This window comes from Pseudorasbora parva, chromosome 12 (assembly GCF_024679245.1).
Source record: "Pseudorasbora parva isolate DD20220531a chromosome 12, ASM2467924v1, whole genome shotgun sequence".
NCBI classification, from domain to species: domain Eukaryota; kingdom Metazoa; phylum Chordata; class Actinopteri; order Cypriniformes; family Gobionidae; genus Pseudorasbora; species Pseudorasbora parva.
In genome coordinates, this window is record NC_090183.1 from 1,751,175 (window position 1) to 1,773,892 (window position 22,718).

The window sequence follows — 22,718 nt, forward strand, 5'->3', positions numbered from 1 at the left end:
AATGTTATCTCAGAACGTATAACTGACGCGGAGCCGGAGAAGCGCAAGGTGAAAGTGCATCGCTAGTGTTTACATTAGCAAACCCAGCTCTCAAGAGGATAGAATTATTCCACTCCAGTATACAGAGCTGAAGTGAGGACTCATGTTGGCTTCAACTAAAAAGAAGCCACTAAGGAAATCAACAAGAATAATTTTTTTTGCAAAATAGGCCAAGTTATAATCTAATACTCGGGAAACACATTGAAACAGAGCTCGCTTAACATCCTAACATCCGCGCTGCTGAGAAGCCTTTCGATAGAATGTACTGCACGTTTTCCTCTCAGTAACAAAATAAACACGCACCAAAACTGACAGCGGTGGCAGGAGAACGAAAGATAATAGCGATGTGGATATGGATGCACCTGCTCTTCAGCTCAGTAACGTTACCTGAAATAGCACTTTATACAATAGACTGCTTTATAGAAAACAGCTTTAGGCGCACTGCACTCCCTTTTTTGGTCGGCGTTTATTCATTCAAAAATGAGCAGTGCGCTTTAATGTTTCTAGGCAACCCCCGAATCACCTGTACTGTCAGTCAAATCAATGTAACGGTCAACACAACGGAAGGCCCGCCTCTTCATTCATTCGACTGGACAACAGAACATAAGCGCGATGATGTTGCACGCTTTTCTGCTCAGAGTTGAGTTTTTTTCAACTTCATGCGCTCGCAGCGCTCCTTCAAAAACGCGAGGCGCAGCAAGCGGTTTAAACGCGAGGCGCAGCAAGCGGTTTAAACGCGAGGCGCCCAGGGCGCATAAGCAGCGCGCATAACGCTCTCTGCCAACCGAAATCCATTAAAAAAGGCGCCTCTCGCTGCAAAAACACGTTCTGTGTGATCGGGGCTGCTGTGTTAAATATAAAACAAACAGTCCTTCAGTCATGAAACGGACTGCACTTTCTGTTGTTAAATAGCCATTGCTATACTGTGAATAGGGTTGGGCATCGTTTTGATTTGAACGATTCTGATTCCGATTCCGATTCTTACTTTCGATTCCGGTTCTTTTCGATTCTCGATTCCGATTCTTTGAGGGGTGGAGTCAAAACATATCACATCGATATTCAATGCTATTTTCAATACAACAGGGGGAAAACGCTGCATATACTGTCAATTAGATATTTTTTATATAATTTTTTTTTTTTGTCTGTCTTTTGAAAGTCTAGGCAATCAAACATTTCTTCTGAAGAGATCACTTTATATGATAAAGCTTTTAAGCTTTTTCTCATATATAAACATTGATCAATTACTATTAAAATTATCTCACAAATATTTGTTAACTCAATGTATTTTTTACAATGGGGTAATTGTGTTGCAATAGTTTACACACAGCACAAGTAAGCTTGTTTTTGAATGGTAAATTGAATAAACAAAGATACATATTACAAAAAATAGCACAAATAAATACAATAGAATAAAAGATATAAATGAAATAGACTGCTTTATTTTTTCAGGTAGGTCTAACATTCAGGTAAGAAACTGAATTAAAAAAACGCAAAGTGGCTAAATACATTTAAAATAACATTGGATAATGTTTTTGCAAAAAGAATTAAATAGGTTTCATATAAAACCATTAAAGTTAGACAAGTTGATCAGTCAAGAGCAGTGTGATCGTTTGTCTTTTTGTAGTTTGACTTTGAATAACAAATGACTGCTGTCCCTTTAAGAACTGCTTTCAGACTGTGTTTACATACTGTTCAAAATGTGCACTGAGAATTTGTTTGAGTGTATTTGACCAATAATAAGCTGGAAAAAGAAGCGAATATTTGCACTTGTATGTCAGGGGCGGCTTTATTACGGTAGGCTATGTGTGTGTGCGCTTCAGATGTGAGCTTGAAATCTGCGGGGATTCGTAGAATTATGTGCAATCCCGCGCGAAATTCAGACGGATCACACACACTAACACTAACACGCTGTCGTAAGGAAAAGTCCAGCAGAACGCGCGTCCGTCGTGTTCAGAGGTTAACCGGCTGAATGAGAATATGCGGCTGCGTGTCAAAAATAGACAGTGGTGTCAACTCGCTGTCGGTCAGAGAGGAGAGGAGAGGAGAGGAGAGGGGAGCAGCTGGGATGGATTGTGTGGGCTGAGCAGGCTATCGTATCTTTTCAGATATTTCAGTATCGATATTTTTGACAACACTAGTTGCACTGTGCCGACCCAGGCTTTTAAAAGTGAAATAAATCCACACTTCAGAGCCGCTTACCGGGCTTCCATGAACAAGCGGGCGCGCAAGCACCGGAAATCAGGTGGCCATGGAAACCAAAATTTGCGCGCTTGGAACCGAAGATCGGAACCGAAAATACATTTTCTAAACGATTCCAATGGAATCGTTATTTTTTAAACGGTTCCAAGTTGGAACCGGTTCTCGATGCCCAACCCTAACTGTGAACCTTTAAAACATATACACATACAGAATCCTGCAGTCACTTTACATTTCCCTTAACTTAGATTGCTCATTGCATATGATTAGTGTTATAAATTATACTGTATTAATTAAATAAAATAATTTGTCTCGTGTTTTAGGCTTATGGTTGTGTTCTTTATTCTTTTAAATTATAAAAAACAAAAACACACAAAAAAGAAATTTCGCAATATATTGCCTCTCTTACAATATCGCAATATATTGCAATATATCGTATCGTAACCCCTGTATCGTGATACGTATCGTATCGCCAGAGTCTTGGCAATACACAGCCCTAACAGACACGTTCAGTTTTTAATTGTAGTGTCTTCTCTAACTCAGTCACAGTAATCTCGTTGGTGGGAATGGCCTCACAGGGCAGCGAAGCATTCTGGGAATTGTAGTCTTTCATCCCCATGGGACAAAAATACATTTTCTATCTTTTCTCAGTCTAGAAAGCACCAAATTCAAAAATAATTTCACATTTCTACTCCATTGATGACCCAGTTTAAATACAGATTAATCTTCCCAGCGCTGAAGTACCCCTTTAATGAGAAACTTGACCCTGTCTCTCACTCATAAGCTTATTATAATGTGTTGAGAATCATCACACGTACCCCCTGGGGACTGCTCGCGTACCCCTAGGGGTACATGTACCCCCGGTTGGGAAACACTGAGATATACCATAATGCACTATGTTCTGAGTTATATTTGATGCTCAGGATGTCTAAATGGATCTTAGAACCAGCTTTTCAATCTTTTAGGTGCCAAGGGTTATTATAGTTTAATAAAACTAAAAACTATATATATATATATAAAAAGTAGATGTTGAATGTTGCCTTGGCAAAAGACTGAAACAAGTTGAAGCACTAAAATTATTAACTGGAAATAAATAAAACTGAAATAAAAAGTAAATTAAATCTAAATTTTATAAACAAATATATCTAAATAAACAAAAAAATTAGATGACAAAAGTGATAAATTAAACAAATTAACATATGATAACGCTGATAACAAATAAAAGCCAATTCAAAATAAAAATACAATAAACTATATAGTTTCTGGTATAAATAACTAATTTGATTTATTTATATATATATATATATATGATTATTATAAATAATTATTATTTCGTTATTAATTAAGTTCCACTATTATTTTCTACTAATTATAGTACTGTACTGTTAAATGTTATTTATTTATTTTAATCTTATTTTTCTTTAGACTTTTCCCAGAGAGCAGTTGGAAAACTGTTGTCTAAAACCAACTAGCAGATAAGAAGTAATATATCAGTCTAACTTGTCCAATTTAAAATAGGCCAATCTAACTTTAAAAAAGTTAGAAGCAGTCTTAAAGACACAATATGATTAAAATATCCAAAAAACACTTGAACAGTGTTGTACATTGTGTGGGCTTATATACATTATCCCAAATGTTTCCAAAAATGTTTAAATCCAGAGAAATGTGTATTTTTTTAACCAGGCCGGTGTGTGTGCGTCTCCTATCAGTGGCATCATCCCTGCGTTACCCTCCGGTGTTATTCTGTAGCAACACCATGTTTCCAAATTATTCCAAATTGAAACTGACATTTATTTGAGTGTCTTAAATTACTAAAAAAAACACGAAAGCTATGATAATAACTGATAGATATTCAACATTTTTCAATTAATACATTTCATTATCCTTATTATTAACAAAGTTTGTACGTTTTTTTATTATTTTATGTTGTTATTTGTAATTATTTGATGTATTAATACCGCAGAGCACCATGTTTTACTACGCCTAATATGATCTCCCTCACTGCAGTGTGAACAAGTGTCTCATAGTAGCACAGAATAACATTATAACATCACTTTAACACACGTGTGCGTTACCAGAGAAGTGGAAGCGCTTAAGTCAGAATAAAAGCTCCGCCCACTCAAGAGTCAAGACACGCCTTTGTTTTCAATAAGAAAAGAAAAAGTACATGCTGTGCCTTTAAAAAAAAAAAAAGAGATGACTAGTCTAAGCAGTTCATGCAACCGTCCACAGAAGTCTCGACTCACTTGGCCAGAGCTCCATCGGGGTCGGTGAGGTTGATGTGGGCGTTGGGTCCCAGCACAGAGTCCAGGTGAGCCGAAACCAGCTGCTGTTTGAGCTGCGCCGCCTGCTGAGCCAAAGCCACCGGAGTCAAGCGCTCCTCCGCACTGCTCTCTTTAGTGCTGACCTGTGGGAAACACACACACACACACACATCACTAATAACATTAGCTGTTTGTCAGCAGCAGGACTATCTTCAAGAACGAAAACATTAAGCATGTTCATGTGCTTGTCCTTCAGACAAGAAATCTGTCATTCACTTGTCCGGGTAAAAAATTGCTAGTCTGGAAATGTGTGTGTGTGTGTGTGTGTGTACGTGTACGTTTTTGTGACATATGGGGACACAAATGTGTATAATGCCATGGGTATGACACAGGTATTACAGGAGAGGGTGAAATATGAGGACATTACCCATGGCCCCACTTTACAAAAGGCTTATAAATCACACAGGAGGAGTTTTTATGAGAAAGTAAAAATGCAGAATGTTTCCTGTGATGGGTAGGTTTAGGGGCAGTGTGTGTGTGTGTGTGTGTGTGTGTGTGTGTGTGTGTGTGTGTGTGTGTGGGCATGTTTTTGTGACATATGAGGACACAGATGTGTATAATGCCATGGGTATGACACAGGTATTACAGGAGAGGGTGAAATATGAGGACATTACCCATGGCCCCACTTTACAAAATGCTTATAAATCACACAGGAGGAGTTTTTATGAGAAAGTAAAAATGCAGAATGTTTCCTGTGATGGGTAGGTTTATGGGGTAGGGGCAGTGTGTGTGTGTGTGAGACAGGTAGGTTTAGGGGCAGTGTAAAAGGGTAGAAAATACGGTTTTGTACAGTATAAAAACCATTACGTCTATGGAATGTCCCCATATGTCACAAAAACAAATGTGTGTGTGTGTGTGTGTTGTAAATATAATTTATTCTGAAGCAATTTTCTAACCAGTGTTTAATCATCTTTGACATATTTTAAATCTGCATATTTGTGATATTTTTACCATTTATAAAGGGTATTTACCTCTTTGTATTTACCTAATTTGTATTTACCTGTGTATTAGGTGTATTTACCTAAAAGGGTATTTACCTAATTTGATAACAGGCTTGTCTGACCATAATCTTACTTTAATGGTTAGGAAATTATCAAAAATGAGATATAAACATTTTAATTTAATTGACCATGATTCAGTGGCTTCTTATATTCCCAAGAAAGATATAGAACTGTTTCATAATGAAATACAAAAAATTGAATGGAAACAATTAACATCTGGTAAAAATTGTCAGTCAGCATGTAATGATTTTTTAAACACATTCCATGAACTTTTATCCAAATATTCTAAACAATCCCATTTAAAGAATAAATCCAAAAAAAAATTCTTGCCTTGGATAAATGAGTCCATATGGAATCTAATGAAGTCAAGAGATACAGCACTTAAAAAGTCCTTGAAAACAGGTCACATGACTGATCGACTTTTATATACTGAGCTTAGAAATAAGGTTATAAGGTTGTTAAGAGAGACGAAAGCAAACTTTTATATGAATTTGATTGAACAAGCAAAAGGTGATACTAAAAAACTTTGGAAAGCTGTTGATAAAGTCACTGGACGAAAACATTTTAAATGCCAGAAAATGGAAATTAATGTAAATGAAAATCTTGAAAACGATCCACAAATAGTTGCAAATTATTTCAACAATTATTTTATAGAATCAGTTAATGAACTTGGCAAATATTATAATTGTACTAATTATCAAATATCTGATCCATTTATTGATGATAATCCAAGTTTTTTGAAGTTCAAACCAATCAATGAATCTAAAATATTCAAAATCTTAGAATCACTGACAAACTCCAAATGTAAAGATATTTGGGGGCTTAATAGTTCAATCTTAAAAAGACATAAAGATATTTTAATGGCTCCTATTACTTATATGACTAATAAATCAATCGAAGAAAATATGTTCCCCACTGTTTTTAAAAATGCAATTATCACGCCAGTTTTTAAATCCGGTAATCGATATGAAGTATGCAATTATAGACCTATTAGCATACTTCCTGTTGTCTCAAAGGTCATTGAAAAAGTAATTAAAGAACAGTTATTAGAACATCTAAATAAAAATAATCTTCTACATCCCATGCAATTTGGATATAGGAAAAACCACTCCACTGAAACTGCATGCTGCCATTTTATAGAAGGTGTAAAAGCTAAACTGGACAAGGGAGGGGTCGTTGGCACTGTGTTTCTAGATCTTCGCAAAGCATTTGACACGGTCAACCACTCAGTGCTGCTGAAGAAACTGAGCAACTATAAACTGTCCAACAGTGCACTGCAGTGGATAAAATCATATCTAAGTGACCGTGTACAGTGTGTGAGGGTCAGTAATATGCTGTCTACTCCAAAGGCTTGTGACACAGGTGTCCCCCAGGGCTCTGTTCTTGGACCTCTGCTGACTCTCTATATTAATGATCTCCCTACAGTGTGTGGTGAGGTGGATGTTCAAATGTATGCGGATGACACTATTATTTATGCACATGGAAATGACGCTACTAGTGTCGCTAATAAATTAACTAAGGTCATGAATAACATCGCTGACTGGCTCACCTCTGCTTCGCTTACACTTAATGTAGATAAAACGGTGACAATGTATTTCACTAAAATTAGAAAACCAACAACCTTTCCATGTGTTTTTGTAAAAGATAAGAAGATAAAAGTAGTAGATGAATTTAAATACTTAGGTGTCCTTTTGGAACCAACGTTAGGATTTAAAAAGCATATCAAAAAAATGTCTAATATTTTAAAATACAACATCTCAGTTTTTAAACATATTCGAAATATGCTGACTTATGATGCCGCAAAAATATATCTTGATGCAATGATTGTTTCTCATGTTAATTATTGTATCTCGTGTTGGTCTCAAACAAGTCAAACAACATTAAAACCTTTAAAATCCCTTTATAATCAGGCTGTAAAGGTATTAGATAAAAAACCGTTGAGACATCATCACTGTCAAATTTTTAACCGGTTAAAAATCTTAAATTTTGCGAATTTAATTGTGTACTCAAATGTACGATTAATTTTTAAGATTCTTAATAATAGCGCACCTCCACCACTGAGGAGATTTGTACAGCTCTGCTCAGAACAGAATACCAGGACATCTAGGTCCACAAGTCGAAATGACTGCAGATTACCGAACAGAAGCTCTGCCTTTGCACAGACAGCCTTCTCATTCAAAGCTGTTAAAAAATGGAACAATCTTCCAGATAGTCTTAAATTATCCTCTGATCTGAAGTCCTTCTCGCAAAATGTTAGAAAGGTATTATTAGATAATCAGTTATGCCAGCATTGACTATGTTTATGGGTTAGTCAAGTTTTTAATGTAGAAATTTTAAATGGTTTATTGTTGACAGTATGTATAGGGTTAGTTTAGGCAGAAGTATGACTGTAAATATGGTTGTAAATAGATAGTAAGTTATTGATGTTTAGATGCATATATTTTATTGTTTTATCTGCCCAGGGACTGCGGATGGAAATTAGCTGTAGCTAAATCTGGTGTGAAGCATCTTTTCTCTTGGAAGATTAATGTACTTGCACATGGTCCCTGTCAAATAAATAATAAACATAAACATAAACATAAACTTAATCTTATTAAATATAGGCTATGCTTCAGCTTTAATTTTATATTCTTAAATTCGATCTATAAATTAAACTAGAATAAGACACTATAGTACTGTTACCAATCAAAGTATATAATTTACACTGAAAAATTACCACTGCAAAATAATGTTATGAGACTTTTTAAAATATTTTTGGAATATAAAAATAAGAAAAATTGGAAAGAATGTTTATCAGGGATGGAAATTAACTTTTTTGTCCACCGGCCACTGTGGCTGGTGGATTTCAAAATCTACCAGCCACTCCATGTTTTTACCAGCCACTCTCTTGTTTTTAACCGACAATGTGTAACTGCGCGTGAAAATTAATACTACAAGCTCTACAATACTTAAGCTGTTTATTTAATCTCAAGTCTCAATGAAATACTGACATTTTCTCTATCTCTCTTATACACACACAAACCATGAACTGATATACATTTCATTAAATGAGTAGGGCTCTGTGCGCTTTTTTTTTTTTACCTGGATGTGGCATTTGGATGATTCGTGATCTTTTACGGCTTCCAGTTTTAGGTTTTTAGTCCCAACAATGAAACTATTAGTTTTGGCATCTTCTGAAGCGTGTTGACGACACACCGAGCAGAACATTGTCAGTAGTGATGCACCAAAATAAAAATTCTTGGCCGAAACCGAAACACCAAAATAAATTATGCCAACTATTAGTGCCATTGCATTTATGGCTAATGCTGTGACTGTGTAACTTTACTAAAAATCAAGGCATTGCGATTGCATAAATTAATATTAAAGTTTCAAATATTAATCAATTACAAATTATGCAAATATTTATTTAGCACATTGCAACAATCCACAGTATAAAATACAATTCAAACTAAAATGTTTAACTTGACCTTACTCATGTGTGCATTTAATAATAGCTAATGTACAGGCCTAATGGCCTGCAGAATGGTACAGAAATTCAATAAAGTAATCCAATGTAAAATAACTGCATATTTTAACTGTTTAAATTAAAGATTAATCCTTATTAAACTTACAAAAGCTATTCAAGAGCAGTGAGTGATGTCCTTTTGTTTGACATTAAACAGACAGCAGTAAAGGCTACTGCCCCTTTAAGACCTAGTGCAGGGATATGCTCTTCTTTCTCGACTGTATAACGTTCACTTGAGGCATATTCAGACTATGTCTGCTTGGATACTCATCAAGATGGACATGTTGACATACTTTTTGTGTGAGTTTGTCCATTTAAGCGCAAGACTTGAAAGAGAACTCAATATTTGCGCGCTGTGAGACGAGTGCGCGTTCTCGGATGATGCGCAGTGACGGATCTTCTTTCAGCGTGCGCGAGTTCGTATTCGCGTCTTCTGGTACTACATCCGGGTAATGACGGCAAAAACGACTGGTCATATTCGGACATACGGCCGCACTCGCATGCATTGAACAAAGTTTACAAAGAGGGGAAACAGTATGCTATTTTTATTTACCCGCCACGGTGGCCGGTAGGTGAAGCGAGTTTACCCGCCACAACTCAAAATCACAAGCATTTGGCTGGTGGTGGGTGCTAATTTCCATCCCTGATGTTTATGCATGAAACTAAACTGCCAGTAGGTGGCGCAAGTGACCGTCTTAATAAGTGAGTCATTGAATCGATTCATTTAAACGGCTGAATCATTCAAGAATGAGGCTGTTAATGAACAGGACATTGATTCTTTGATTCAACCGATTCATTCAAACACTGAATGATTCACTAACACACACTCTGTTGCTGTGAGATGTGTTATGGTTCTGCTGTGTTCTATTTTCACAACTGAAATAGAACAAAAACAGTCACTCTTGGTTGTGTGATGTTGTTTAACTGTATCATATGTTGTTATGAATATAAAAACTTAATATTTCGAAATTTTACCGCAGTATGTTACAGAGTTTCTCTGTGTGAGCGGCGCTTTGTTGTGATTTCTCCTCAAGAGATGGCACGATCATCAACAGCTCAACCTTGTTACCGTCAGTTCATTGTACAACATTATATCTTATTATTCACTATTGATCGCCACTTACACTAAATTAATGCAGAATCATTCTTGCATTTTGGTGATTCCCAAGATATTTTTTGTTTTTGAAGTTTTAATCGACTTGTCCTGTCAGACAAGTACAATGCTCTTTCACTTGTTCCGTCAAAAGATCCACTTGTCCCGAACAACCGTTAATGTCAAGCCCTGCCATGAAATCAAAATTCACGACTAATCTTGTAATGGAATATTGCAGATGAGAACTGGGGTAAATGAAAGAGAAGCCGATGTTTAGTTCTGACCTGAATGCGTTCCACGTCCTGGCAGAGCTCGTGAATCTCGTTAACCAGCCGCTGGTATTTCTGCTGAGGAGTTTCCTTCACGCCACAGCCCTCGGCTAACTGCAGGACGAGAGAGCATGAACCTGAGGAAACGCTGATAATAAAACCAGTGGAATTGTGAACCGGCTGCGATCACTCACGAGCTCGTATTCTCCAGACTCGTAGCCCACCCTGCGATTCTTACTGATGCGGTCCGAGAAATCTGCAGAAAATCACACCAGTGTTGTTTTAGTATTATTGGATAATCATAATTATGTAGATAAAATGAATAATCTTTATTAATTCATGTGCATCCATACTCTTATTTTCTTTGTAAGAAAATGAGCATGGATGCATGAATTAATAAAGATATTTCTTCAGGGCAATATATTTATATCGCCCCATAAAAAAATTTATTTCAAATGTAAACTGTTCTAAAATTTAGTATTTCGAAAAGATAAAAAGCCCCTTTATTAAATCACTTTGTCGGATTTATCAGCTCTAACCAAATGCAAAGTTGATCAGCCCAATTGCGTATTGCTGTATTGCGCCATCAGAGAATGTGTTAAAGCGGGCATACGGCTATGATATTAGAGATAGCCTACTGTCCTAACAAAAGCCACATTTTGAGCAAATACAGCTTCATTAATCTTCATTCATCTTCATGACACACAATTGAAATTGGTTATAGTATATAACGCCTTCAATGACGTCTTTTTCACCGGCCGATAACGACTCTATGTGTGAAGGAACTGCCTGAGAAACACTTTTGCCTCCGTCACGGAAAACATACAAGAGGACGCACAATCCAGTAAAATGTTGGTGACATTCATTATCATGTAAACATAATAGGCATCACAAAAAATTATTGAGGTCATGTACATATATTGTGCGATATATTGATATATTGATTATTGTGACAGGCCTATAGACACATTCACAAGAGTTTAACGAAAGAGAATAACAACAAACATATCAAAAGATAAGCTGTGTGTGTACTCACCCAAACCCTTGGTGCTGACGTGCTTGTCTTTGAACTTGTCGTAAGCGGCGTTGGGATTGACGACGATCCGCTCCACGCTGTCGCTGCACAGCTCCTCCTGCGAGACGAGTTATCAACCAATCACACAAGACACATGCAGCGGCGAAAAAGATCTAGACGTCTCGCTGATTTTAAATTAGATGCTTCTGAAGCTCTGATTGGCTGAATCTTTGAGGCAGCTAAGCCCCTCCCACATAAGGGGCGTGGCTGATTGTCACTGCACAGCTCCTCCTGCGAGAAGAGTTATCAACCAATCACACAAGACACATGCAGCGGCAAAAAAGATCTAGACGTCTCGCTGATTAATTATAAAGGAGATGCTTCTGAAGCTCTGATTGGCTGAATCTTTGAGGCAGCTGAGCCCCTCCCACATAAGGGGCGTGGCTGATTGTAACGTTGATTTAAGATTGATTTCTGAGATTTCTAAGATCACTGATTTAATTCACTCTCACAGACAATCATGCATCAGTGCGTGCACCAAACAAATTAAACACAGGAAGAGATTCAAGCCGACAGGTTTTAAATAAGCTCAAGCATCATCTAAATCTAAAACACTGCAGAAAACTGAAAACTTGACTGCAAAACTGTGATTGGTTATGATTAGTGTGTTACTAGGGTGCTATGGCTCGGTCCCCTCTTTAATCTAATTTAGTAAGCACTACTAAAAGTTAATTATGAAGGAAACTATGGGCCCTATTTTAACGATCTGAGTGCATGATCTGAGCGCATGTGCTCTTAGGGCGTGTCCGAATCCACTTTTGCTAGTTTAACGGCGGGAAAAACACGCCCGGCCCTCGTCTCTTAACGAGTTATGGGTGTGTTTTGGGCGTAACGTGCAATAAACCAATCAGAGTCTCATCTCCCTTTCCCTTTAAAAGCCAGTTGTGCTCGAGCCATGAGCGGACTTACTATTTACATGAGGAGAGACTGAACTAGGGGTGTAACAATTCATCTACTACACAGATGTATCTATTTTTATTACATGGCTCTGTGAAATACTTGATTCTGATTGGTCAATCGCGCGGTATGTTATTTCCAGATAACAACCGCTCATCCGGGTACAACAAGTTATCTTGACCGGTTCTACTTCTGTGCTTTAACGCTGGCGCCATCTTGTGGCTGAAACAGCCGTGGGTTACAATGGAAGACTTCAAGGCGGGTTTCCTTTATAACGTTTTAATATGGATCTTTTTCATACACAAACGCATCGATTCGAATCAGAAGGCTCTATTAACCCATTGGAGTCGTGTGGAGCACGTCATTTGACGGACAGCTGCATTTTTTATGGACTTCAAACACAACTACAACAACTGCTGGCATTAACGTTAGCCTGGACTTTTTAAATATAACTCTGATTGTATTTGTCTGAAAAAAGAATGTCATAAACACCTATAATGACTTGAGGGTGAGTAAATCAGAGGCTTGGTTTCATTTTTGGGTGAACTAACCCTTTCAGCATTCATTCTCAACATTTAGCAGCAATAGATAAAGGCTTAAAGCAGGTTGGAACTGTTTTTGTTCGCGGAAGCTTTACGTAAGAGCTAATAAAATATTTAATCTCGAGACAATATTTTGTGTCTAATAATTATTTATTTAAGACTAGTAGCCATGTAATAAGCGGGATAATGAACACCCTGCCGGTTGTTATCGCAGAATAAACCCCTTCAGAGTGATGCTCCGCTTCGCGTCGGGGTCCTGATCACTCTGTCGGGGTTTCTGCTCACAATAATAATCTTTTACATTGCAATAATTTTATTTGTAATATTTGGCATGTGTGTGTGTGTTGTGCCCAGCCTATAGGCTCTTATCACTAACACACCCTTTAAATAACACAGAAACACTGCACTATTGACATTAGAGCAGGTGTGTGTTGGTCAATGGTCAGTGGTTTTCGCAACTCTCCAACAATGCTCCTGAACACACATGGTTCAGACCAGATGCCTATGAGTGAACAGATGCGCCAGTGCATTTAATATACCGTGGAGTTGGACATGAATATGAAAACTGGGTCTGAGACTAGCAGAACACACTCGCGTCACATTGCACCGAGTGTATGATAGGGCCCATAGGAGCTGAAACACCTGTACGTCATCTACTGTTGGCATGAAGAAACATGAACACACACTTCCACAAAACATGAACACACACTTCCACAGACAGACGGCCTGATGAATGCAAGTGTACGGGTGAACTCACAAAGTATTTGACACTTTTCTGTTTTAATTGGCTGGGAATGTCAGCGTTTAGAGCACTTACAGGACGTCACACGCACAGACTTGAGTTAGCCAGAGATGACTTTTACAAATCACACAAACCAACGGACTAATTTCACTTCTACATTTTACATTAGCCAGGTTTCCGTCCAAAAATTGTTGTCGGAAAAAAGGTTTAGCACATCAAAATGTTTGCAGATAGAGGCTAGATAATGCAGATTTTTTTGCAAATGTCAACAATCTTTTTCCGTTTTACTTTAGCGTATGAATCGATACTTCAAATGTCGTGAAAGGCTAGTTTGGAAACACTTTTTGTTGAGGAAAAAGGGCTTTAACACAAATAAGCATGGCGTCTGCGTTAGTGGCGTTGCTCCTGTTAAAGCAGCGTTTCCCTGTAGGCGCATTACATCTATTATAGTTAACTGTATATGAAATTATTTTATTACTATTGGTAAGAATAAGACGTGTTACCTCTCAAACATTATTCATCCTTATTTTGGTAATTTTGTCTGTTTTTTAAAATCTAATAAACGTTCAGAAAATTTCGGAATATTGCTTAATCAAGTATTGATCTATTATAACAAAGTTTAAAAAAAAAACAGGATGCTTGTTATTAAAACACTATACAGCCTAGAATTTAATAACGGGGCAAACGGGGCGTCTGTCAATTCAATTCAATGAACTTTATTGTCCCCAAAGGGGAAATTTGTCTTTGACTCTGGTGCTCCATAAACATACATTGATCAAAAACATAATACAAAATACAAAAAAACAACAACAAAAAACATACTACTTATTTAAAAGTCTAATCGACATTGGTTCAAACGATTTCTTAAAACTATTATATTTGCACATAGGCCTCCTACGTCAAACGAAGAAAGGCTGTCGGAGTTTCCAATTCTGACAAATAAAAGGTCAAATGCACAACATGTTACGTCTGTGTCTTAATAAATACGTTCTTACGTCTGTGAAATAATGCCATAAAAATCCCGATTTCATGGGCAGGACCTGCTTCTTGACAAATGAAAATCACAAACATCACACTTTTATTATTTACTATTATTATGTAACAATTTTATCTCAAACAAATTAGGAAAAATAAAATGGGTTGAATCTAAAAAGCGTTTAAAATTGTTAAGACAGCTCTATAGACGTAAAACGTTTAGGTCGCAGCTGCATCTCTGAGAGAGAAAATTAGATTATCTTTGTTCAATTATCTTTTTTTTTACTTTGACTGATCTGAAGACATGCGTTCTCGGCCACGTCAAACCACATTCAAGGCTTATGGTAACATTTTTTGCATATGACCGAACAATTTACTCTAATCTTTTTTATAGATACTATAATTTTGCAAACAGGACAAATGAGCTGCCCTGTGTCCAAACCCAACGGTCATTTTGTTATGTGCTTTTGTCATTATATTTATTATTGTAGTTTTATTAATATTTTAAGTTGGATTTTGTTTTTATAATTACAGTTTTCATGTAAATTTTATTTACATTTTTAGTAATTTTCATATATATATTTTTTGTAATTTTATATATATTTTTTTGTTAATTTATGTAATTTAATTAACTTTAAATTAGTTAATTTTAGTTAAAAAAAATGTTATGTGCTTTTGTCATTATATTGATTATTTTAGTTTTATTATTGTTTTATTAATATTTTGAGTTGGATTTCATTTTTATAATTACAGTTTTCATGTAAATTTTATTTCCATTTTTAGTAATTTTCCTATATATTTTTTAGTAATTTTATATATTTTTTGTTTTTAAATATTGCTATTAATTTTAGTGCTTCAATTTAACCATAAGGCCTATTATTCATAAAAATAGTTAGTAAAATAGTAATAATAATAGTAAAATAGTAATACTGGCAAATTTTATTTGACTCATTACTCTCTGTATTTTACAAATATTTGGGATGCGAAAGGTATGCTATGATTTGCAATATACGCAAAACTATGTATGAAAACGACTTGAGGGCACTTTTTTTTAGCGAAAACAAAACCTATGCAATTGTTTTTAGGGATGCCGCCATTACGCACAACATTTTTATCGGTAAAAGGTCAATTGGATGGAAAGAGGCTGGAGACGGCAAATTACACACTTTTTTTACGCATATTCACTTTGTTGATAACAAAACTGTAGAAAAAGTGGATGGAAGCTTGCCATTGTTCCTATCAAATGTTTAAAGCGATCTACTTGCATGACCGCTAACACTAGTCTGCAGCTTCAGCCAATCACATTAATGCTCAGAGGGGGAAGCGTTGGTCCAAACACCACAAAAAATGCTTTTCTTACTCAGTATTTTTGTCTTGTTTCTAGTCCAAACATCAAAAAATTCTTAAAACGAAGTATTTACTAGACAAGCAAAAGTAATTGTCTTGTTTTGGGGAAAATAACTCAAAGTGAAGAGAGTTTTTGCTTAAAATAAGATAAATAATCTGCCAATGGGGTGAGAAAAATGTATTCTTACATTAAGAAACATTTACTAGACAAGCAAAAATTATTGTCTTGTTTTTGGAACAAATAACTCTTAAATTACTTAAATTATCTTAAATCAAACAGAAAACAAGATTATTTTTTTTACCCTATTGGCAGATTATTTTATCCAAAAACTCTCTTCATTTTGAGTTATTTGTTCCCAAAACAAGACAATAATCAGGCATGTGATTGCCTAAGGACAAAAAAGCAGGAAAATATACCATATTTGATAATATAGACCACCCCCACCCCGCCGCGCCGATCAAACTGGTGGCGGATCAATACGGACAGTAAAGCAGGACCCATAACAACTTATTTGAACAAAAAAATACATTTTATTGTAATAACTTTTTTGTACAGTATGAAAAAAAAACCTAATTATTTGGTGGATGCATTTTTACCCAATTTTAATAGCTAAATGTGCAACATGCACATTTTCATGTCAAAAGAAGGCCTCAATTTTTGTATGACTCTTTAGCCTTTGTAGAAAGCTTATTTAGAGCCTCTACACGTTTCTTTTGGAATTTGCGCCTGGCATGATAAATTAATCTATAATGACGAAATGGGGGTGCAATTCCCCTTTATTCCACAAGGTGGCAATGTCTGATACACAATGATGAAGTGACGTTTCACTCATAGTTACCTCTGACAGAAAACGAAACAATAATAATTATAATCTGCAAAACTTGAAATGGCTTAGTGATTTACTGCAGAGAGCAAGTATTAAACACAATCAAATATTAGTGTCACTGTCTCTTGATGATGGATGTGGTCAAGAAGCTGTCAGTGATCAAAATATTGATTTTGAAGACATTGAAAATGAGTTTGGAGAATATGCTGGAGATCGCGAATATGAGGTAGATGCTGAATATACTGGTAAACGATCTCTGACGAGGAAATATGATGATGGTATTAAACATCTGCTCAAACTGAACCCTTCCAAGCTCCATAAGGTAACGAAATAGGTTTTATTTTATTCTTCTGTAGCTGTTACATCACTCTAACATCAGGAGTTTTATATATTATCGCGACAGGTAGAGGTCTAACGTTATCCATGTTAAATATAGATCTGGGTAAGGTTCTATATTTAATGTAAGAATGTTTGGCGAAACAGTCATGCATTTAAGGGTTAAGCTATGGAATGGCTTCAGATGACTTTGTCACCCAAACTGACGTGAAAAAAGCGGGGGGCGCCGAAAAGCGCGCTGTTTGCATATATAGCTAGTGCTAGCAAATACAAGTAATGTTAGCTGTCAAGTTAATGTTAAATGCAGCTTAAACATCCTGCCATAGTGGAAAATCAATCAAAATCGATCATCTAATCAATCGACAACAAAGTCAAATTAGTAACTTATAGGTTATATAATAGACACAAGCAATAGTATACCCAGATCATCCGATCCGGCGATGTTCTTGTCACGATACAGTCCTTGTTGCCAGTGTTGCCAACTATTTTCCAAGAAGTAGCTAAAGCCGGCCAAAAAAATCGCTAAATGTCGCTAGATGACGTTATGCGTTAATTAGCATATTAGTGACGTCATCACGCCGTCCTTGCGTTCAGCCTGCGTAACGTTTTTCATTTAGCCTACTATATTTTACAATAATATAATAGCCTACAGCCGATTGTCCAATAAATGTTTTCATTTCCTATACCTTTTTGTCATACAATATATGATATAGTGAATTACAAAAATTTTGTTTTATTTAAATATAAAACAAAAGAAGCAGATAACATTAAGTGAGAAATCGATGGCAACCTTGTGTGCTCATGTGTAGCTCGCTCATTCACGTCTGTCAGCTGCTGTCTGTAGGCGCATGCAGCTCCCCTCAGCCATTCACTGAACAGGGCAGACGCAGAGAGAGGTGTGTGTGACGGCAGCATAGGACGGCAGAGGGGAAAAAAGACCTCGCGCTCGCAGGACAGTACTGCCGACATTTATAAACTAAAGTAGCTGAAGTTTGTCCAAAAAATCGCTAGAGGGGTCTGAAAAGCCGCTAAATATAGCGACAAAGTCGCCAAGTTGGCAACACTGCTTGTTGCCCATCCCGCGATCGTGGTTTCGTCCCGGGTTACCATGGTGACGGCTGTGAGATGACGGTCAACCCCCCCAATCCCCCCTGCCCCCGCCATTTTTATTTTTTTTACAGATCTGCATGATTTACGTAGGTCACATTTTCAGGTCGGAAAATCCGGAATTCCGGATTAATCCGGAAAAATCACATCCCTGAATAATTTTTGCTTGTGTAGTAAATGTTTCTTAATGTAAGAATTTGTTGATATTTTGACTAGAAACGAGACAAATATACTAAGTAAGAAAAGCATTTTTGCAGTGAATGCGTGTGGAGTTCACAGATGCACATGCACAGATCGCGATCAGACGTCTGATTGGTTTAGATGAGTCACGGGGTGTTAAAGGGGAATCAGAAACTCTTACCAGCTCCTTGGGTCCCCAAAGACAGTTAGAGCAAAGGAGAAAGAGAAAAACAGAAGAGAGTGAGGAAGAGAAAGAGAGAGATATTAATGTAGTTATCATATGACATGCACAACAGGAGCTGAAGGGAAGAGAGAACAGAGCGCTGTGTTGTGAGGATCACTGGACTGCTTGTCTTAATTAAAGCTGCAGGGCTCGTTATAATGGTTAATACTGAATAATGACTGTGCATTTCTTCATCTGATCATCTTATGAGCGCACAACTGCTCACAGGTCAGTGGGTAATGCGATCTCCACCTGCTAAGATCAAGCACTCAAACACACGAGACATTGAGCACAGGTCTACGGCACACGCATGAAAAGGCCCTTTCACACCGGACACGTAACGGAAAAGCGAATAAACGAATATTTTGCATGCTAATATTTTGCGCCAAAACCATTCACATCAGCCGCGACAAGAATTTGTAACGTTTCAGTGCTCCAACATTCCAAAACATTTGCAGCGACAGCTAAGAAAACACATGATTTAGTAGGGATGCACGATTTTTGCAGATATCTGATATTTTTCAGCTCATTTTGGCCGATGCAGATATCGATACTTTTTTGGAAATTACCATTTTGAGTGTCACAACTTTTTTTTCATTCTGGTTTCAGATTTCTGAGGTCTCCTTACTAAAAGGATACTTGTTAAAGATAAAAAAGGGCTCGTTATGGGCTAGTTTTGGGCTTGTTATGGGCTAGTTTTAGGGCTTGTTATGGGCTAGTTTTGGGGCTTGTAATGGGCTAGTTTTGAGGCTTGTTATGGGCTAGTTTTGGGCTTGTTATGGGCTAGTTTTGGGGCTTGTTATGGGCTAGTTTTGGGCTTGTTATGGGCTAGTTTTGGGCTTGTTATGGGCTAGTTTTGGGCTTGTTATGGGCTAGTTTTGGGCTTGTTATGGGCTAGTTTTGGGCTTGTTATGGGCTAGTTTTGGGCTTGTTATGGGCTAGTTTTGGGCTTGTTATGGGCTAGTTTTGGGCTTGTAATGGGCTAGTTTTGGGCTTGTTATGGGCTAGTTTTGGGGCTTGTTATGGGCTAGTTTTAGGGCTTGTTATGGGCTAGTTTTGGGCTTGTAATGGGCTAGTTTTGAGGCTTGTTATGGGCTAGTTTTGGGCTTGTTATGGGCTAGTTTTGGGGCTTGTTATGGGCTAGTTTTGGGGCTTGTTATGGGCTAGTTTTGGGCTCGTTTTGGGGCTTGTTATGGGCTCGTTTTGGGGCTTGTTATGGGCTAGTTTTGGGCTAGTTTTGGGGCTTGTTATGGGCTAGTTTTGGGGCTCGTTTTGGGGCTTGTTATGGGCTAGTTTTAGGGCTTGAATGGGCTAGTTTTGGGGCTTGATATGGGCGAGTTTTGGGGCTTGTTACGGGCTAGTTTTGGGGCTTGAATGGGCTAGTTTTGGGCTAGTTTTGGGGCTTGTTATGGGCTAGTTTTGGGGCTTGTTATGGGCTAGTTTTGGGGCTTGTTATGGGCTAGTTTTGGGCTAGTTTTGGGGCTTGTTATGGGCTAGTTTTGGGGCTCGTTATGGGCTCGTTTTGGGGCTCGTTATGGGCTCGTTTTGGGGCTCGTTATGGGCTCGTTTTGGGGCTCGTTATGGGCTCGTTTTGAGGCTCGTTTTGGGGCTTGAATGGGCTAGTTTTGGGGCTTGTTATGGGCTAGTTTTGGGGCTTGAATGGGCTAGTTTTGGGGCTTGAATGGGCTAGTTTTGGGGCTTGTTATGGGCTCGTTTTGGGGCTTGTTATGGGCTAGTTTTGGGGCTTGTTATGGGCTAGTTTTGGGGCTTGTTATGGGCTAGTTTTGGGGCTTGTTATGGGCTAGTTTTGGGGCTTGTTATGGGCTAGTTTTGGGGCTTGTTATGGGCTAGTTTTGGGGCTTGTAATGGGCTAGTTTTGGGGCTTGTTATGGTCTAGTTTTGGGCTTGTTATGGGCTAGTTTTGGGGCTTGTTATGGTCTAGTTTTGGGGCTTGTTATGGTCTAGTTTTGGGGCTTGTTATGGGCTAGTTTTGGGCTCGTTTTGGGGCTTGTTATGGGCTAGTTTTGGGGCTTGTTATGGGCTAGTTTTGGGGCTTGTAATGGGCTAGTTTTGGGGCTTGTAATGGGCTAGTTTTGGGGCTTGAATGGGCTAGTTTTGGGGCTTGTTATGGGCTAGTTTTGGGGCTTGTTATGGTCTAGTTTTGGGGCTTGTTATGGGCTAGTTTTGGGCTCGTTTTGGGGCTAGTTTTGGGCTCGTTTTGGGGCTTGTAATGGGCTAGTTTTGGGGCTTTTTATGGGCTTGAATGGGCTAGTTTTGGGGCTTGTTATGGGCTAGTTTTGGGCTTGTAATGGGCTAGTTTTGGGGCTTGTTATGGTCTAGTTTTGGGCTTGTTATGGGGCTTGTTATGGGCTAGTTTTGGGGCTTGTTATGGGCTAGTTTTGGGGCTTGTTATGGGCTAGTTTTGGGCTCGTTTTGGGGCTTGTAATGGGCTAGTTTTGGGGCTTGTTATGGGCTAGTTTTGGGGCTTGAAATGGGCTAGTTTTGGGGCTTGTTATGGGCTAGTTTTGGGGCTTGAATGGGCTAGTTTTGGGGCTTGTTATGGGCTAGTTTTGGGGCTTTTTATGGGCTAGTTTTGGGGCTTGTTATGGGCTAGTTTTGGGGCTTGTTATGGGCTAGTTTTGGGGCTTGTTATGGGCTAGTTTTGGGGCTTGTTATGGGCTAGTTTTGGGGCTTGTTATGGGCTAGTTTTGGGCTTGTTATGGGCTAGTTTTGGGGCTTGTTATGGGCTAGTTTTGGGCTTGTAATGGGCTAGTTTTGGGGCTTGTTATGGTCTAGTTTTGGGCTCGTTTTGGGCTTGTAATGGGCTAGTTTTGGGGCTTGTTATGGTCTAGTTTTGGGCTCGTTTTGGGGCTTGTTATGGTCTAGTTTTGGGCTTGTTATGGTCTAGTTTTGGGCTTGTTATGGTCTAGTTTTGGGCTCGTTTTGGGCTTGTTATGGGCTAGTTTTGGGCTTGTAATGGGCTAGTTTTGGGGCTTGTTATGGTCTAGTTTTGGGCTTGTTATGGTCTATTTTTGGGCTTGTTATGGTCTATTTTTGGGCTCGTTTTGGCCTTGTTATGGGCTAGTTTTGGGGCTTGTTATGGTATAGTTTTGGGCTTGTTATGGGCTAGTTTTGGGGCTTGTTATGGGCTAGTAATGGGCTATTTTTGGGGCTTTTTATGGGCTCGTTATGGTCTAGGTTTGGGCTTGGTATGGGCTAGTTTTGGGGCTTGTTATGGGCTAGTTTTGGGCTTGTAATGGTCTAGTTTTGGGCTCGTTTTGGGCTTGTAATGGGCTAGTTTTGGGGCTTGTTATGGTCTAGTTTTGGGCTCGTTTTGGGCTTGTTATGGGCTTGTTATGGGCTAGTTTTGGGCTTGTTATGGTCTAGTTTTGGGCTTGTTATGGTCTAGTTTTGGGCTCGTTTTGGGCTTGTTATGGGCTTGTTATGGGCTAGTTTTGGGCTTGTAATGGGCTAGTTTTGGTGCTTGTTATGGTATAGTTTTGGGCTTGTTATGGGCTAGTTTTGGGGCTTGTTATGGGCTAGTAATGGGCTATTTTTGGGGCTTTTTATGGGCTCGTTATGGTCTAGGTTTGGGCTTGGTATGGGCTAGTAATGGGCTATTTTTGGGGGCTTTTTATGGGCTCGTTTTGGGCTCGTAATGGACTAGTTTTGGGCTTGTAATGGGCTAGTTTTGGGGCTTGTTATGGGCTCGTTATGGGCTCGTTATGGGCTAGTTTTGGACTTGTAATGGGCTAGTTTTGGGGCTCGTTATGGGCTAGTTTTGGGGCTTGTTATGGGCTTGTTATGGGCTAGTTTTGGGGCTTGTTATGGGCTAGTTTTGGGATTGAATGGGCTAGTTTCGGGGCTTGTTATGGGCTAGTTTCGGGGCTTGTTATAGGCTAGTTTTGGGGCTTGTTATGGGCTAGTTTTGGGCTTGTAATGGGCTAGTTTTGGGGCTTGTTATGGTCTAGTTTTGGGCTCGTTTTAGGGCTTGTTATGGGCTAGTTTTGGGCTTGTTATGGGCTAGTTTTGGGGCTTGT

General features: G+C 38.3%; 1 protein-coding gene across 1 annotated transcript in view; it reads right to left on the reverse strand.

Moving 5' to 3' along the window:
- dctn2 (dynactin 2 (p50)) overlaps nt 1–22,718 on the reverse strand; it is a 39,793-nt gene that overhangs the window by 10,256 nt on the left and 6,819 nt on the right. The window contains exons 3-6 of the mRNA XM_067458720.1: nt 11,464–11,560; nt 10,622–10,683; nt 10,443–10,541; nt 4,482–4,642 (exon numbers count right to left, since the gene is read on the reverse strand). Coding sequence (XP_067314821.1) covers nt 4,482–4,642; nt 10,443–10,541; nt 10,622–10,683; nt 11,464–11,560 — 419 coding nt within the window. The remainder of the gene's footprint in view (nt 1–4,481; nt 4,643–10,442; nt 10,542–10,621; nt 10,684–11,463; nt 11,561–22,718) is intronic.